General features: G+C 39.9%; 1 protein-coding gene across 8 annotated transcripts in view; it reads right to left on the bottom strand.

The window, feature by feature from the left end:
• The window catches only part of LOC119737342 (voltage-dependent L-type calcium channel subunit alpha-1D-like), a 68,330-nt gene that overhangs the window by 24,217 nt on the left and 27,677 nt on the right, over nucleotides 1–16,436 (bottom strand). For 5 of the 8 annotated variants that reach the window (XM_038211630.1, XM_038211631.1, XM_038211625.1 and 2 more), the window contains 15 exons: nucleotides 14,948–15,194; nucleotides 13,709–13,730; nucleotides 13,500–13,548; nucleotides 13,192–13,336; nucleotides 12,638–12,767; nucleotides 10,941–11,000; nucleotides 10,119–10,231; nucleotides 9,143–9,394; nucleotides 7,636–7,782; nucleotides 7,177–7,381; nucleotides 6,640–6,798; nucleotides 6,085–6,195; nucleotides 4,622–4,705; nucleotides 3,983–3,985; nucleotides 464–475 (listed from right to left, as the gene is read on the bottom strand). In XM_038211630.1, coding sequence (XP_038067558.1) covers nucleotides 464–475; nucleotides 3,983–3,985; nucleotides 4,622–4,705; nucleotides 6,085–6,195; nucleotides 6,640–6,798; nucleotides 7,177–7,381; nucleotides 7,636–7,782; nucleotides 9,143–9,394; nucleotides 10,119–10,231; nucleotides 10,941–11,000; nucleotides 12,638–12,767; nucleotides 13,192–13,336; nucleotides 13,500–13,548; nucleotides 13,709–13,730; nucleotides 14,948–15,194 — 1,739 coding nt within the window. The remainder of the gene's footprint in view (nucleotides 1–463; nucleotides 476–3,982; nucleotides 3,986–4,621; nucleotides 4,706–6,084; nucleotides 6,196–6,639; nucleotides 6,799–7,176; nucleotides 7,382–7,635; nucleotides 7,783–9,142; nucleotides 9,395–10,118; nucleotides 10,232–10,940; nucleotides 11,001–12,637; nucleotides 12,768–13,191; nucleotides 13,337–13,499; nucleotides 13,549–13,708; nucleotides 13,731–14,947; nucleotides 15,195–16,436) is intronic. The other 3 variants (XM_038211626.1, XM_038211628.1, XM_038211627.1) reach the window with 3 other exon arrangements.

Here is a 16,436-nt window from a genome sequence, read left to right on the forward strand (position 1 = left end):
GGGAACACCATGAATGGAAGTGATTTAAGAAGAATAGAATTCACAGACTTGAGAAGAATAAAATGGATTTAATGACAACATTATGTCATTCATAAAAAAATAAGTGCTTGAAAATGAATGTGCCTGTGACAATATTAAACAGACCAACACAAAGTCTACTGACTTTTCAATCACAAAGCTACAAAAATGAACTGCAAGAAATGTGTTGATAAAAGAATAGTCCTCAATGTTTAAAATTGTTGCTGTGCAATGTATGGATGTTTATTATTTCATGTTCAACCAAGAAAATGTATACAAGGGTTTTTGATATCATTAAAAAAATTCACTGCCATGACTTTTTTTATTCCTGAAAATATATTCAAAAAAAAAAGGTGACACAAGCGAGAACAACGAACAAACAAAATTTGCACATTTGACATCAACAAAGAGTGATTGAAAAACGAAACGAAAATGGAAGTTTTACCGTTTGTGAGGCCTGATTTACCGAGTAAGCGAATATCAAGCGAATCAGGGAAGAAAGAAAAAAAAGCAAGTCAGAAATTATTAAAGAAAACATATGTGCCCATTTAGAGATGGAAACGAGGGAGGAGTTATCAGCCACAAGTGCATGCTGGGATACTAGTTGGTTGTAAATTATATGAAGTATCTAAAAGGGGGCATGGCACAGGCAGGGGGCGGGTTCAGGCAGGGGGCGTGGCACAGGCAGAGAGCGGGCTCAAGCAGGAGGCGTGGCACAGGCAGGGGGCGTGGCACAGGCAGGGGGTGTGGCACAGGCAGGGGGTGGGTTCAGGCAGGGGGTGGGTTCAGGCAGGGGGTGTGGCACAGGCAGGGGGCAGGCTCAGGCAAAGACTAAAGCAGCAGCTTTTAGAAATTGACTTTTTTTTTAAATAAAGAGTGAGGAAATATATGTACGTGTTGTTGGCATATTTTCTACACTTATCACATTCTCATGTTTAGTGAAGACAGAATAGACCATCATAAATTCTGGTATCCTCGGTCGGTCACCATAGTTCTTGCTATGAAAATGGAAACAGCTGCCACACGTATGTAGCACTGACTACTAGCGCCCATTTGCTAAACACGCATATTTGCTCTACCTCTGGTTTTAATGGTTCCAATGCTACTTATTAATGTGCAGCAAGCATGGTTTAAATTTAAGTGACGTCACGCCCACATTTATGTATCTATATCTACTACTGCATCTACCCTTTTTGTAAGTGACTTTGTCATACACGCGCATGCACCACTGATTACAAGCGCCCATTGGCTTTAGCACTCAAGTTGTGGTTCCAATGCTACTTAATGTGCAGTGGACGTGGTTTAAACTGACGTGACGTGACACTTACGAACCGGATAGACAAAACTGCTGAGTAGAATACCACTATACACACAGCAGAAGGTAGGTTTTCATTTTAATATGTTATTCAGTTAACGTGAGATTACGTCAGGCGGGTCACAAAACAGAATCAAATTGGATTGTGTTAAAAATACCAAGGCTGTGTTTGAATCGGTTGTTTTATGACTAAGCTTCAATCTTGACAAACTGCATCTTAGATCTTAAGCCATACACACATTTTTGCCTCAGACACAACCATGTGTACTAACACTTCATTTAGGAATAGTCAAGTTATAGGCGTTATGTTGAGCAAAACCCACATTGCACCCACAGGAGCAAAGAAGCCACTGAGAACCATGGTGTGTGAAGGGGAATCGAACCAGGGTCACCACCTTGCCAATCTGAGAACCGTATTAGCCCATCAGTACTGACACAAGTAAGTTTTAATTTATTCCTCTAAACAGTCTGGGTAAATATTTCAGAATGAAAACCAATAACATTTTGTTTTTACGTGAATGATATCATTTGTAGCAGAGTCCATATCGTCCATTCTCTGTGACTGTTTGCACAATTCTAATGCTTCATGCAAAATAGCAAACTTTGTGTTGCAATTCCAGGTCAATTGAGACAACACAAAATTTGCCCGACACACATTCCATCTTATGAATAGTTTGGTCGTGGTACCCGCTGCTGTATCAGATTCAAACCAGCCAGCTGACCCTGGCAAGCTCTGTGGTCGAGTGGTAAGACGTCTGCACTAGTAAGCAGGAGGTCATGGGTTCGAGTCCAACAAGAGCAGTTTGTGATGTTTTTCTCAGTAACAGTGTTTATAAGAATACGTTGGTGACGGGCAAAACCAAATGCTGTATTTGCGCTTTGAGGACAAATGGTTTCATTCTTTGCTCACAGTAAATCAACATACATTGTATCATCAAGCTAGCAAGAGATGGCAGACAAATCTACTTGATCGATTAATTGTATGTTATTAATTATGTGTAACGACACAAATTAGTAACAAAGTATGCAAAGAGTTGAAGGGATTAGCGTGACTGGGGTTCAATTTGCACAAGAGGGGCTGCTTAGGGGCCCTCATTTTCTTGAGGGCGTACACACTGGGTTTGCTCATAGTTTTAGACAACACCAAGTTATTTTTGACCTTCTCAAAACTCTACATGGGGGAGCCACAAGGGAGAAGGGAAGGTGGCTTGAGCAAGGGGGAGGGGAGGGCGTGCCCCAAGGGGGAGGGGGAGGGCGTGCCCCACCCATGTCCTGCCACTGATGGACACCAATAGAGGGTAGGTTCCAGTAAGATGATTTGATAATCTTGAGACTTTAATCCATTTTTTTCTGAAAACATGCAGGGTAGCTGACTGGAGTAGCAAGACACAGAAAAAAATTGCTAAAGAAGAAAAGAAAAAAACCTTTACAGCCGAAATGTCATGCGATATACGTTGCTTATGAATGGTTCCAGCTGGGTTTTGCTTGGAATGTCAATTTGCTTAGGACTATTTTCTACTTTGAAACTTCATGAAATTGGGCCATGTAACGCAATGAGCCCAGTATGTGTGTAGATATGTAACTGTCCCATCACATTAATTTTGACAAATATTTGCAATAGGCCATTTCAAATTATGGATTTTTTTTGCAATGTCTTTTTAAGTGTGTATGATACCCTTCATAAAAAGGATCTCAGATAAGATCTTTGGTTTACAAATACACCGTTTCCAATGTTGGTGTTCAAAATTTTCAAAGATTAGGAAAAAAAGGAAAAGTTTGATCAAGAATCAGGGGAAAAAAAACAAAGTAAAATCTTCTTTTCTGCTATTTGCAACAATTTCTCACATCGAAAAGTTAGTTTGGAATATTCACACCAGGGTTTCTTAGGAAGTTGTATCTTATGGATTAACCCTACATCTCCCATATCCCTTGAAAATCCACCAGGTTTTGCAGGGGTTTGTCGGAATAAGGAAGGTAAAGCCCAGTCACTATTAAACTACATGCGGCACGATGACCCGTGAAAGTGTAACTACAAAAAAAAAAGTTTCTGCATAGCAATCAGGAATGAGATTGGGCAAAAATGAAAATCCATGAAATAATCGGCAGAGGGTTTGAGGGATGCCAAGGGCCCTAGGGCCATGTAGGGTCTATGATGGATGCTTGTATTTGTCTAAAGGCACCCCTTCCAATACCGTTTACTTTTGGTCTATAAATACTTGTTTACAATGTAAAACCTCAGGGATTAGAGATTTCAAATGGGATTCTTGAAAAAAAAATTCCTGAAATCAGGACAAAATCTTGTCAATAAAAACCTGAATTCAGGTTTACATCCTGACAAATCTGAGCAGTTGATGTTGGGGATTCAGGAAGATTTGGATCAAAACAGTGTCCGGATTTAGGGTTAGACAAGTTAGAGAATGCATGTTAATAATAGAAAAGCTGGGTGAACCATTGTAATAAATTTTGGCATCAAGCAGATATCGTCATGCCACATTATTGGGGGTTTTTTTGGAAGGAAATTTTCTCAGCAAAGGTATGAAAAGGATAGGATGCAAAAAAGGAAGGGAAAAAGAATGATTAAAACCTCGAACGGCAAACCCACTACCATCTACGGACATAAATATATACAAACGACACAACGAAACTGACCCTCTGAATATTCATGAGTTGCATCATGGTGTACAATTCAAGCAATGTTAAAAGAAACAAAAGAATAAGCAAAAAACACAGGAAGAAAGTGTGTTAATATGGAAGTTAATCAGCAAAAAAAAAATTCTACCTTAAAAATACTGCAAACATATGACAATTTTTTGTTCATGGTTTTTATAAGAAATGGTTGACGTTTCTGTGAAATCACTACTCGACTTTACCGACACGCACTGACATTACTGAAGATACACTTTAAACTAACGCACTGACAGAAATCAAGATGCAAGAATGATGATGACAAGAAATTGAAGAAAAAAAACACACATGTTTTACACAAGCGAGCTACTGAACAAGTGAGGTTTCTCATTCTTAAATTTGTGCGGAAACTTTAAGAAGTGTTGCTGTGGCAATAGGTCCAAACTTAATTTTTTACATATTTCATAGTATTGGAATTTTGCCATGCATTCAATATTACAATGCACAGACATTGTTTAATAAATTTTGTAATAGTTACAATGAAGTAAAATATATTCTCTCAATCTTGTTGACAATTCACAGATTGTACTCAACGGATCTTAAATTCGGAAAGTTGTGAGTCAAAAATGATGCAATTAGTAGCTTGCAAAGAATGACATTTACTTTTACTTCTGACAAACTGATGTCTATGATGCTACCCACGACAATCACAAAATCAAACACGTTCCACAAATCTCGAAGATAATTCTGCAAGAAAGAAAGAAAAACAAAGTTAGTGTAAAAAAAAAGATGATTATCTGACTTTCACAAAAAAAAAAAAATATTTCAATGAGTTATATCACATCAAAACCCTCCTATGCAAACATAACTTCTGGGCAAAAACGCCCTTTCAGTCAAAATCAGTCAAGTGACTGTTTTCAACTGTTCAGAGCTCCCGGCCTACATAAAGCAGGTTTGACTGGCTGTGACGGTTTATGTAACTTGATACAGCTATGCTTTGACTGTAGGTGATTGATAAGCCAGCTGTGCCTACCATTTGCCTGCTTTTGTCTGTTGCCTGAATTTGACTAGTCACAGTGCTTGCTTGAAATATGATCTGACTGTTGGTGACAAGGCTGTGTAATAGGCATGGCAGGGGAAGAGGATTGATTGTTTGACTGTCTGTGACTGTTCAGATAGCAGGAGGGTTAAACTACAATAAATATGCTTAGTCCTATGGAGTACCGAAGTGTGACGTCATTAGAACCAGAAAGTGTAGTGCAAACGAATGGAGTACGCGCGTGTTGGTTCACGGGCTGAATCACGCGCTTATGTCTTTTACATGCATTTTGTGCGCGTGATGTATTCACTTCGGTACTCCATTAGGAGAGAGCCAGTCGCGTGAGCGATTTCAAACCACCCTTTAAACACTGCTAAATCTGTAAATGGCAGCGTTTAAAACCATTTGCAAGGCCCGGCACTTCATGCACGTAAATATGCAGCGAGTACAACAGAGTGTTTGAGAACATCTGATATGATCTCCATATAAGGAGAGATATGGAGCACACTGCATGCGCCACGCGCGCTGTTGAAACGGCCCCAAAATGAAGTAAAAATGGTAGAACAAATTCATAGCAAGTTTGTAAAACTGGTCGGCTTTCAAATGGGGATAAATAGTGCAATGCAGCAGTTATAAAATGTGATGTTTCAATACCAGTTAAGGGCCCAGCTAGCCACTGGTAACAGTCCTCGTTTTTGGCTCAGGCCATTATCGGTAGCCAGGCCCTTGACCGGTTTGAAACCACATTGTATCACTAGTTTATTCATAGTGAAAAGTTCTGCTGTTTAACGCCCACTTTTTCGAGATAACTATCTTGACATTTCAATCAAGTCTTTATTTTCCCGTTAATGCATAACCCAATGCCACCTTCACCTACTGGACAAAAAACCCACCCGTACCCCAAATTTCAAAATGCAAGTAACGAGACGCTTATAGGGCAGCCTCGGTAAGTGAGAACATTGAACGAATATTGGGGAACATTTGATTGGTCCAAAAAGGTCAGTGGAACATTTGATTGGTTCATATGGGTAGTGGATGAAAGACAGATTAAGGCAAAAAGGTCAAAGGTTAATCTCCCGGTACTGACCTTTGGTTTGAAGGCAATGACTTTGAGAATACATTCCACTAAGAATATCGCCGTGAAAACTATGTTGACTCTATCTAGCACTTTCGAATACTCGTCTGACTGATCGTAGTACTGCAGGCAGAAAAAAAAAACATCATGGCGTCATTGACACTGTTAGTGGCCAAACTTTGTCTGCAGCATAACGCCGGTCATAACACTGGTGCATATCAGTTGGAAGCTCAGTTATTTCAAAACTTTGTACCTTTGCTGATGATTTCACAAAATTTATAACATATGGAAACCTGATCTTTAAATAGCACTACCTTTTAAAATTACAGACAATTTAGGACTTAGCTTTTCAGGACAAAGTAAAAATGACATTGTAATAGCCTTAATAAACAATTTCCAAAATGTAAAGCCACAATTCGATAAATAAACATCTACTGATTATTGAACTGCTATGGCCATCAGGTCGCCGCCGTTTTGACAAAAGTTGCGCGACTATTTTTTCTGCCTTAAACAGCCAAATATTTGAAAGTTGCAAGAGGAATGCAAACTCCTTGTAATCGGTCTTACCTTCATGGCCAGGACTATGGTGTTGAACATGATAAGCACGAAGATCAAATACTCAAACGGTCGAGAAGTCACTATTTTCCACACTTTCAACTGCTTTGAATTCTTTGGAATGTACTTTCGTTTCGGCTTGACTTTCAGAGCAAACTCTAGGCACTGACGCTGTGGATCAAAGGTTAAATCAAATCATCTTATATCATCCGTGTCACATATATCTTTTAAGGAGTGGACACTACGCATATTGAACTAATCTCAAAATCCTACGTGAAATATTGTTATCGAAGAGCCACTGACCAATCATAAACTGTTCAGTATGCCATGTGACATCACCTGACCAATCATGTCCAACATATGTTCCGATTCTACTCCAGCTCAGGTTTCTTGACTGCATGTGGCCAATCATGAACTGTTCAGGAGCTCACATGGTCTCATTTGTCAAATCACAATCAGCCTAAACACTTGTGTAACTCACAATTCATTAGAAACTGGCCAATCGTAAATGAATAAGAAGGTCATGTGAGCTCATCTGACCAATCATACCTGATTCTTGTCCAGCTCACAATTCTTGAACTCCTGCTCTCCTTCGTTCTGGAAGGTGACGATGACGAAACCCACGAAGATGTTGACCATGAAGAAGGCCACGGCAATGATGTAGATGAAGAAAAAGATGGCAACGCCCAGCTGGTTGTTCCTGATTGGTCCGTGGTCTGGCACACTGGCTGCATCTATGGCTATGTACAACAGCCTGTAGATGGGGAAAGGGGGGAATTCCACTTAGTTGCATTGCCTCATGATTGAAATGAACTACATGATACAATTCATTCGAAAATGGATGAAAAAGGTGATGCTTCAGAAAATTCATAAGTCTATGGAATATCTTACCGACGTGTAGCATTGCCTTACACTTAATATAAAAATATGATATAGAGACAAAATTTATTCAAAAAAAGAAGAACAGAAGATTTTTTTTTTAATCCAGAAGATATAAAGACCACTTACTTTGGCCAGCCCTCAAATGTGCAGATAGTGAAGAGGGTCAGCATTCCACTGCCAACGTTGTTGAAGTTGAAAGAATTCAAATTCCAGTGTCTGGGCTTGACGATGGGGTCTAAATAGTTGCCATCTTTATAATCTATAAAAAAGCCCCTGCAAAGAAAATGTTGTCAATAAATCTTGAATCTCTGCAAGACTTCCTTACTCCTCCCAACTCCAAACAATTAGCAGTGTACGACAGGTGTATTTTATGTACCTATCACAAAATTTGAAAAGTGTTGCCCAATGCAAAGTAACCGTGGCTGTGCTGTACAGTAGGAAGAATAAAATTTGACGGATCTGGCTGAATTAACACTAGGTCTGGTTCTCAAGGCAACCTTGTTCCCCCATTCAGTAAATCTAAATCAGGTAAACGGAAATTTGTGGTTCGTGGAGCTTATTCATTCAATGCCCTACCTACACCTCTTAAATGCCCTTTGGCTGCTACTCTTGCCAGCTTTAAAAACACATACAAAAACCTGCTTTTTTAATGTACTAGTGCAGTACCCATCGATAATGTGCCTGTTATAATGGGGCAAATTGCTTGACCTCTGGTTTTGGTTGCTTACAGCTTTTTGATAACTGCTCATCATGCAGACAATTTAAGCGCGAGATTTAATATTATTCACGCAGAGTTTTATGCAGTGCATGGGTGCTCCTGGGTTTTTTTCAGTGCAATTCTTTGGGTGTGTGTATCTGTGTTTTGTTTGTTTTTACTGAATGGTCCATGATTATTTTTTTATGTATGTATATTTTAAGTGTTTTTATGTACCCATATCTTACTATTTACTATTTTTAGTGTTTTCTGTAATTGTAGTTTTTAATGAATTGTTCTGTATAATTGCTGGGCACCTCTGGAAAACAGTGTACCACTGAGAGGTTTCCCCAGGGTAAATAAGAAATAAATAAATAAATAAATAAATAAGTCAAGTTAAGTTAAGTCTGTCACAAACCAATATGGCCCATCGGGCCAGCGTTTATCACCAGTTTCCTTGGCATGAAACGACTGAGAATATTTCTACTCCCCCTGGATGCGATGCCAGTGTATTGCAAGTTACTCCCCAGCTAATGTTGGTACCCATGTATACTCCTGGGTGGAGAGAGGCAAGTGGGGATGAAGTGGCTTGCCCAAGGACACAACATATGACCAGTAGCTGGATTTGAACCCATGACCCTCGGATCACGAGTCGCAAATCCTAACCGCTATGCCACATTCCTCCCGACTGATCTAAGACCGATTCATATTTGGGGAGAAAGCAAATGCAACCACAGAACTGTGACATCAGGACAAGTGTACACGCTGCACATTCGCAAAAACTTAAAACCCATTTCAACTCCTGCAAAATTCAGAGCGACTGTTTCCTGACGTCAAATTAGCTTTGCATTAAACTCAACCGCATGTTCAATTTACTTAATGAAAGTCAGAATCACCTGAACAAAATGTTCAATTTTTTCGAAAGAAATTGTAACTTACTGGCACTCTTCCTCGGTCATTTTGGATCCGTCCGTGCAAAAGTAGAACTTGCCGCTGAAGAGCTGAACGCCAATACAGGCAAACATGAAGACGAGGAGTAGCATGACCATCATGATGTTGCCGATGGTCTTGATAGCTACAAAGACGCACTGGACCACGTGCTTCAAGCCTTTGGCTCGGTTGATGGCCCTCAGGGGCCGGAGGACTCTCAGAACTCTTAGGATTTTCACTGCTGAGATGGCGTCTTGTCCTCTGTGATGCAGTAGAGGGGGTGCAAAACAGAAATAAATAAAATTACCAACACTTATGATTGCGTGGTAAATTTCCAGAGTGCATGGTTCAAAATAATGAAATGAAGTCAGACACTTGGCGTACACATTCAATAGACGGAATAATTTCATGGAATGTTTAGCACCTATACACTCTCAAGTCAAAGTAAGCTTTTTGAAAAATAATTTAGTAGGTTACGTTTGGGACAAATGCAAATTATCCTACATGCCTTTAACTTCCAAAATGGAGAACGTCCTTTTACAAGTTCAAGCGGTCTATACATGTATATTTCACTTCATGAAGTGTGATGTGATCAAGCTTAATGAGTCGTTTGTCGGCAATTTATTTTTAAGATACATCCCAAAATAGGTCAGTAGGGGTGGAAATTTCAAAATTGAATTTTTTGTACAATCAGAAGGCTTCATATGTCCTCTTTCATGTCAACGATTTTCTTCAGAGAAAAACTCACGATAAAGTAGTTAAAATGTGACAATTTTGCTAAGGAGTTAATATTCAATAACCTGAAATAAAGCATGTTTATTGTTGCTAAATAAACACTTCAAATTTGAATCGTTGATTTCTCTGCTTGATTTCTCTAAGGGCCGACAAATGACAATTTGATAAGGGCTGACAATTGACTCATTTAGCTTGATCGCTTCACAAGTGTTAAAAAAATATCAGTGAGAAAGAACTTCACCAAACTTACTGTGCTCGGAGCGCGATGGAGATATAAGACACTGTAACAACTAACAAGTCCAAGAGGTTGAAGGAATTACGACAAAAGGCACCTTTGTGAACGACTAATCCAAACGAAATAACCTGCATAGAAATTACAGAAATCGTTATTCTAGTGACACTTGATGATCTGAGGCTACTAAAAACTAAAAACGTGGGATTTTCCTGTTCATTTTGGAAAGACTTGTTTAGAAAATGTGGAAATCTCGGTGAAAATGTATTGTTCACAACTGGAGTAGATAAATTATCCAGAACAGAAACATTTGAAGTTTAGTAGCTGTTCACACTGGGCTGTTCCGGATGTGGCCATCTAGTCCTGCCAACTGCACACAAACACACGAGTCCCCCAAATGCCAAACTGCACGTGCCAACCATTAAAAAAAGGCAAATATTCTGCATAGTTACCTCCGCCAAGGAGGTTATGTTTTCATCAAATTTTGTTAGTTTGTTGGTTGGTTTGTCTGTTAACAAGATAACTCACAAAAGTTACGGACGGACTTTCATGAAAATTTTTTTGGGGTGGTCCTTGATACAAGTACAAATCGATTAGATTTAGGAAGTGATCCGGATCTGGGTCTGGATCCAGGATTTTATTTTAAGGATTCTTCACCATTTATGCGAGTATTTCTTTTGGGTGTACTGACAGTAATGGCGGGAAACTGTTCAGCCTTGCCGGAGGTTTGCACTCTCCGAGTGCTTACTACTTCCGGATCAAATTATTAGAAAAATCACGGCAGATTGATTTTTGTCAAAGATAGTTCTGACTGGCTACTCTGATTTTAAGACCGCTCACCTTTAAAAGAATCTCTATCGTGAAGGCTACAGTGAACCCATAGTCAAAATAGTTTAAAATCTGCGGGGAGAAAAAACAGAAGAAATATATTGATAACTCGTTCTCACATTATCATACATGTAGCAATAATAACTATTATCAAATATCCCTTGAAATGACATAATCATGCCTACACTCTTTTGTCTTCTAGAAAAGTTTCTGCAATACAATAAAAACACCTTCTACAATAGACATTATGCATAGCAGCCATCTGAAAGGGCTTTGTCTTTGTTTTGCCTTGATATGCATGAGTGAACCTTTTGTGTTTCTATTGTTACTTAATTAAAATAACAAAGGATGCCCGGTAAGTTGGCTGCAATGTATAAGGTCTTTTGATTCTCTTGCAAAACAAATCATGCACATCTACATATGTTTCTTCTGCATTTTACAGAAAGACTAGCTTGACCGTTGACATTCCTATGTTTTAAACGGACTTGAACTTCTTGCAAACACCCCAGTAACAAAATTCCTTGTTACGAGTCACTGTTTGCGGTATGTGCTCCTATATCGTATTCAAACCAGCTAGCCAATCCGAAGCAAGTTCAGTAGTCAAGTGGTTCAGACCTCTGCACTACTAAACAGGAGGTCATGGGTTTGATTTCCACCCAAGTAAACTTGTGAATTATTTCTCTCACAATCTCTTGAACAGCAAGTAAGCACAACCCGCGGTGAAGGGCACAACCCGCTATAGGCCATTTCCTTGAGCAAACGAGGCATTGTTAAAAAAAAAATGCAATTTCGGGACCACAAACAGACATGAATCCCATCTAAGTGGTGTAAGTTTACATGATGCTTTCATTCAAAAAGTATGTTTTTTGTAATTGAAGTAAACTTTCCAAATTTCTTCAGTAAACATGCTATTTCTACAGGTTTTCCCCAGAAAATAGCATGTTGTAAGATGGAATTTGCGTTGGAGAGAAGCAATTATTTTGTTCAGTGTATTACCCTGATTCACTCAAAAATATGACTAATTACAACTTGAGCTTGACTTACAACGTTTAATAGTTTGTTGATATCTCTGGGGTCCTCAGCTGCAAGCATGATACAACTGACCAGAATCAGCTAATTACAACTTGAGCTTGACTTACAATGTTTAATAGTTTGTTGATATCTCTGGGGTCCTCAGCTGCAAGCATGATACTACTGACCAGAATCAGCTAATTACAACTTGAGCTTGACTTACAACGTTTAATAGTTTGTTGATATCTCTGGGGTCCTCAGCTGCAAGCATTATACTACTGACCAGAATCAGCTAATTACAACTTGAGCTTGACTTACAATGTTTGATAGTTTGTTGATATCTCTGGGGTCCTCAGCTGCAAGCATTATACTACTGACCAGAATCAGCTAATTACAACTTGAGCTTGACTTACAATGTTTAATAGTTTGTTGATATCTCTGGGGTCCTCAGCTGCAAGCATGATACTACTGACCAGAATCAGCTAATTACAACTTGAGCTTGACTTACAACGTTTAATAGTTTGTTGATATCTCTGGGGTCCTCAGCTGCAAGCATGATACAACTGACCAGAATCAGCTAATTACAACTTGAGCTTGACTTACAATGTTTAATAGTTTGTTGATATCTCTGGGGTCCTCAGCTGCAAGCATGATACAACTGACCAGAATCAGCTAATTACAACTTGAGCTTGACTTACAACGTTTAATAGTTTGTTGATATCTCTGGGGTCTTCAGCTGCAAGCATGATACTACTGACCAGAATCAGCAGCAAGACGACGTTGGAGAAGTAATTGTGCGTGCAGATGAAGTAGCAGCCTTTACGGAACCTGTCAAGATGTAGAAATAACAATCGGCAAAATTCTTAAAATTCCCACACTCTTAACCCCACTGAATATGTGGTGGGGGGCATGGGTGGCACAATGCGTGAGGCGCTCGCCTCTACTGCTGTGGCCTGGGTTCGATTCCGGCCTGGGTTCGATTCCCGGCTCGGGTCATATGTCACCACAGCCAGTCAGGCAATGAACACAACTTGGACACATTTCACAAGACGCACTCACGGCTAACTGGCAAAAACCTTTCCCTTCTGGTTTTTGCCTGATTTTTGGTGTTTTTCCCAAATTCCCTGAGGGTTTCCCTGACTGGAAAATGGAAACTCATTTTCAAGGTTTTCCTCGATTTCAAGAGTGGCTCGGAAACCTGCTTAAATGCTATCTATGGAATCACGGAACGATGGAAGACTGATAAGCTGACCTGTTTTCTGGGCCAAAGATGAAGAGCGAGCTCTGTCTAGGCATGGGGGTCTTCTTGTTGGGCAGATCCAGCTCGGATAGACGTCTCGGTCTCGCTGATTGCGTCGTCAAGGATTCCTCTTCTTCCTCATCCTCGTCCTCGTCTCCTGGGCAAAAAGACATCACAAAGAGATGAAGTTGAATCTCAGTGGAAGAAAATAACTCAGTGGAGGAGGAACTTCGGAGCAAATGTCTCAAGCTGACAATCAATTTTGAGAAACTTCATGTTCATCAACCAGAGTAAAGTTTGAAGACACGTAGACAACTTACCTGGTTCTTTGAGAGCTTTCTTAGCCTCATCATCATCGATGTGCACTTGCTGAAAGAAGAAAGAATCGAGAAAAGTCAGAACACTATGTTTACCTCTTAAAGATAAGGATTTTTTTCATTCAGGTTGGGGGCAATTTCAAGTGGTGGCTTTAGACAAAGTTAAGGCTGGGGAAACTTTTTTGTAAGGGTTTGAGACTCTATGGTCTTACCTTCTCTCCATCTTCGGCAGCCCTGGATAGAGAATGGAAAACACAATCAGTTTAGCTTGTTTCTAACATTGTAAAAACGCTGACTTTGAAAACATCAAACAGATTCAACACAAATCATGGTGCTTGGGACAATCCTTTAATCTTTTGTCCTTCCATCTTCATTCTTTTTGTGTTTTTCGTTAGCCAAACATAACTGATGCCAATTTCACGGCGCTGCTTACTGCAAATTTTGTGCTAACCATAGCACAAAAATTTGCTAACCTTAATCACTATTTCAAGGCGTGTGTGTGCTAACGGTCATGCGCATGGAGATTTCTACTGTTAAGTCACTAAATTAAGCAAGTTTTTCCTCTGAGGTAAGCGTGCTTCGCAGTGCTTACTGCTTACGGTCTCCATGAAATAGATGGAGGCTCTGTTGACAGAAAATCATGTGCTTAGCAGTGCCATTACCATGATTACATTGGGCCCAGGTGACTCAAGAAGGAGGATGTACTGTCCAAGCTCTTAAACTTATTCAATTTTTTTTTGATGTAGAAAATTCAGTTTGTATGTTAAATTTTTGTGAAAAAAATTAATACTTTTCTGCATCTGCAACCCTCTAAAAAAGGCTTTTGTTGTGGGTTGCTTTGGCACACAACTTGCAGTCACACCATGTGAGAAGACTGGTTCCCACTCCCTACATTATCGATCAACATAGAGAGGCGGGAACCGGTCTAAAGTACAAAAACTGAATTATTGTCAGGTCAACAAGAATTCAAAATGTGTAATTATTCCATAACTAAGCGAATGCCATTTTTTGGGTCTCATTCAAAAGTAAATAACTGTTATGTAGCTGGAAAAACAGAAATTGGAAAAATTTATCTATTTTCGGGGTGAAACTCGAAAATAGAACAGACAGCACATCTTTCATAATAAAAAAACCAAAGATTTACTAAAGCCGATGTTTCCTTATTCAGAGCTTTCTGCTTCCCATGTAAACTAAAGGACCCTGAATTGTATTTAGTTGCCTGTTTGTCTGCTTCTATCTGTTTGTCTGCTTCTATCCATCTGTCCGGTTTGTTGGTCTATTTGTCAGTCTCCCAACTCACTTGTCATTATTAGCAGCCGGTGTTTCCTTATTCAGAAATTTAGGCTTCTCTTGTGAACATCTAAGGACCTTGCTCTGTATTCAGTTGTCTGTTTGTCTGCTTCTATCCGTCTGTCTGGTTTGTTGGTCTTTCTGTCAGTCTCCCAACTTACTTGTGATTATTGGCAGCCGGGGCTTCCTTATTCAGTGCTTTCCTCTTCTCCTGTAACCTCTTGGGTCCTCGGATCACCCCCTTCGGATCTACTCCTGGTGGTAGCTGCTTGGACAGGTCCAGCTCGTTGGCTCGTCGGATGGATTTGTTCCTCTTTTCCTCCTCTTTCTCTTTCTCCAGGGCTGTCAGGCTTTCGGCATCGGCCAGGTTGTCGACGGCGATGGCCAAGAAGACGTTCAGAAGGATGTCTGGTTGAAAGAGGGCAGCTCAGGAAAACAGGGGGATGATTGAGTGAATAAAATTCTCTGCTGTTGACAAAAACTGAACTGAAATAAGACCGCCTCCTGTCATGTGGCCAAGCTTGGTCACGTGACGGGTCACGTGAGGGCCTCAACGCCATGATGGTGTCGCAAGCTCCTGATACGAGCTCTGTAACTCAAGTCCCAAAAGAGTATCTTCTATTTACTTAATGTGATTATGGGACTGGAAACCAACTTTCATGCTCGAAATACTGAACTGTTTTTATTCACTGGTGTTTCATCTGCTTGTAATGAGTTGATCTACTTTGATTTATATTTTTAAGGTAGGTTTATAACACTTTTCCTTTTTATGAATTTTAGAATCAATTGTGTACATCTTAATTTTCATGTTTATGAGGGTTTCCATGTATTTTCTTATGGATAGATTCTAGTAGCACCATTGTGGATTTATCAATTTACAAACTTTAAATTTTTAGAAAATAATTTTAAAATATGTAGATCTTAACTGAACTTTTGATGATCTTTGGGCTGCTATGAGAAGATCCGAACTTTAGCCTCATCCGGTGACAGCTTCCATGAATATGATACAAATTTAGGTCCTAACACTTGTATTTCACTGATAATATATTTTCAAATACACCTGAGACATGACAACGTCATGGAATCCTGGTGGTACTTGTGCCCACCTGGCTACCGTAAGAAAGCGCATATGTAAACAAAGGGTGAAGTCACTATGTCTTCAGGCTATTAGCAACAAAAGCCTAGCGTTGTACGTCAGTACCGAGGGTAGGCCTTTGTTCCTCGGTGATCGGCACGAGTAGCCGTCTTGTACTTTTATTGTTAATGATCTTAAATGACACAAATTGCTCTCAGCGATAGTTGCAGGTGCGAGGGTATGGAGTCCATGGTGAGGGGTGTTGATGGGGCCGATTTGCAGACTGTCTTCAGGATAATTTTATCCTGTCTGAGGGAGACCAATAAACTGGGAAGCAAACCGGCTGCTGTAAAATCAAAAGGGAGGAGGAGAGGGGGACATCATGTGACATATCGGACGCTCTTCAATGCGAAATCACTTGACAATATCCGGCACTAGATGGCGCTTTTCATGGCAGTATAGAGCACGCGCGGGCGTGAACTAGTCCGACCAACTTGGCTCAAACAAAAGATGGTTGGGCTACTCTAGTTGACTAATTGGAACCAGAGCCTGGGGCAGGGTTGCATCACCGGTTA

The sequence above is a fragment of the Patiria miniata genome, unplaced genomic scaffold (assembly GCF_015706575.1).
Source record: "Patiria miniata isolate m_02_andy unplaced genomic scaffold, ASM1570657v1 HiC_scaffold_3, whole genome shotgun sequence".
In the NCBI taxonomy this organism is placed as follows: domain Eukaryota; kingdom Metazoa; phylum Echinodermata; class Asteroidea; order Valvatida; family Asterinidae; genus Patiria; species Patiria miniata.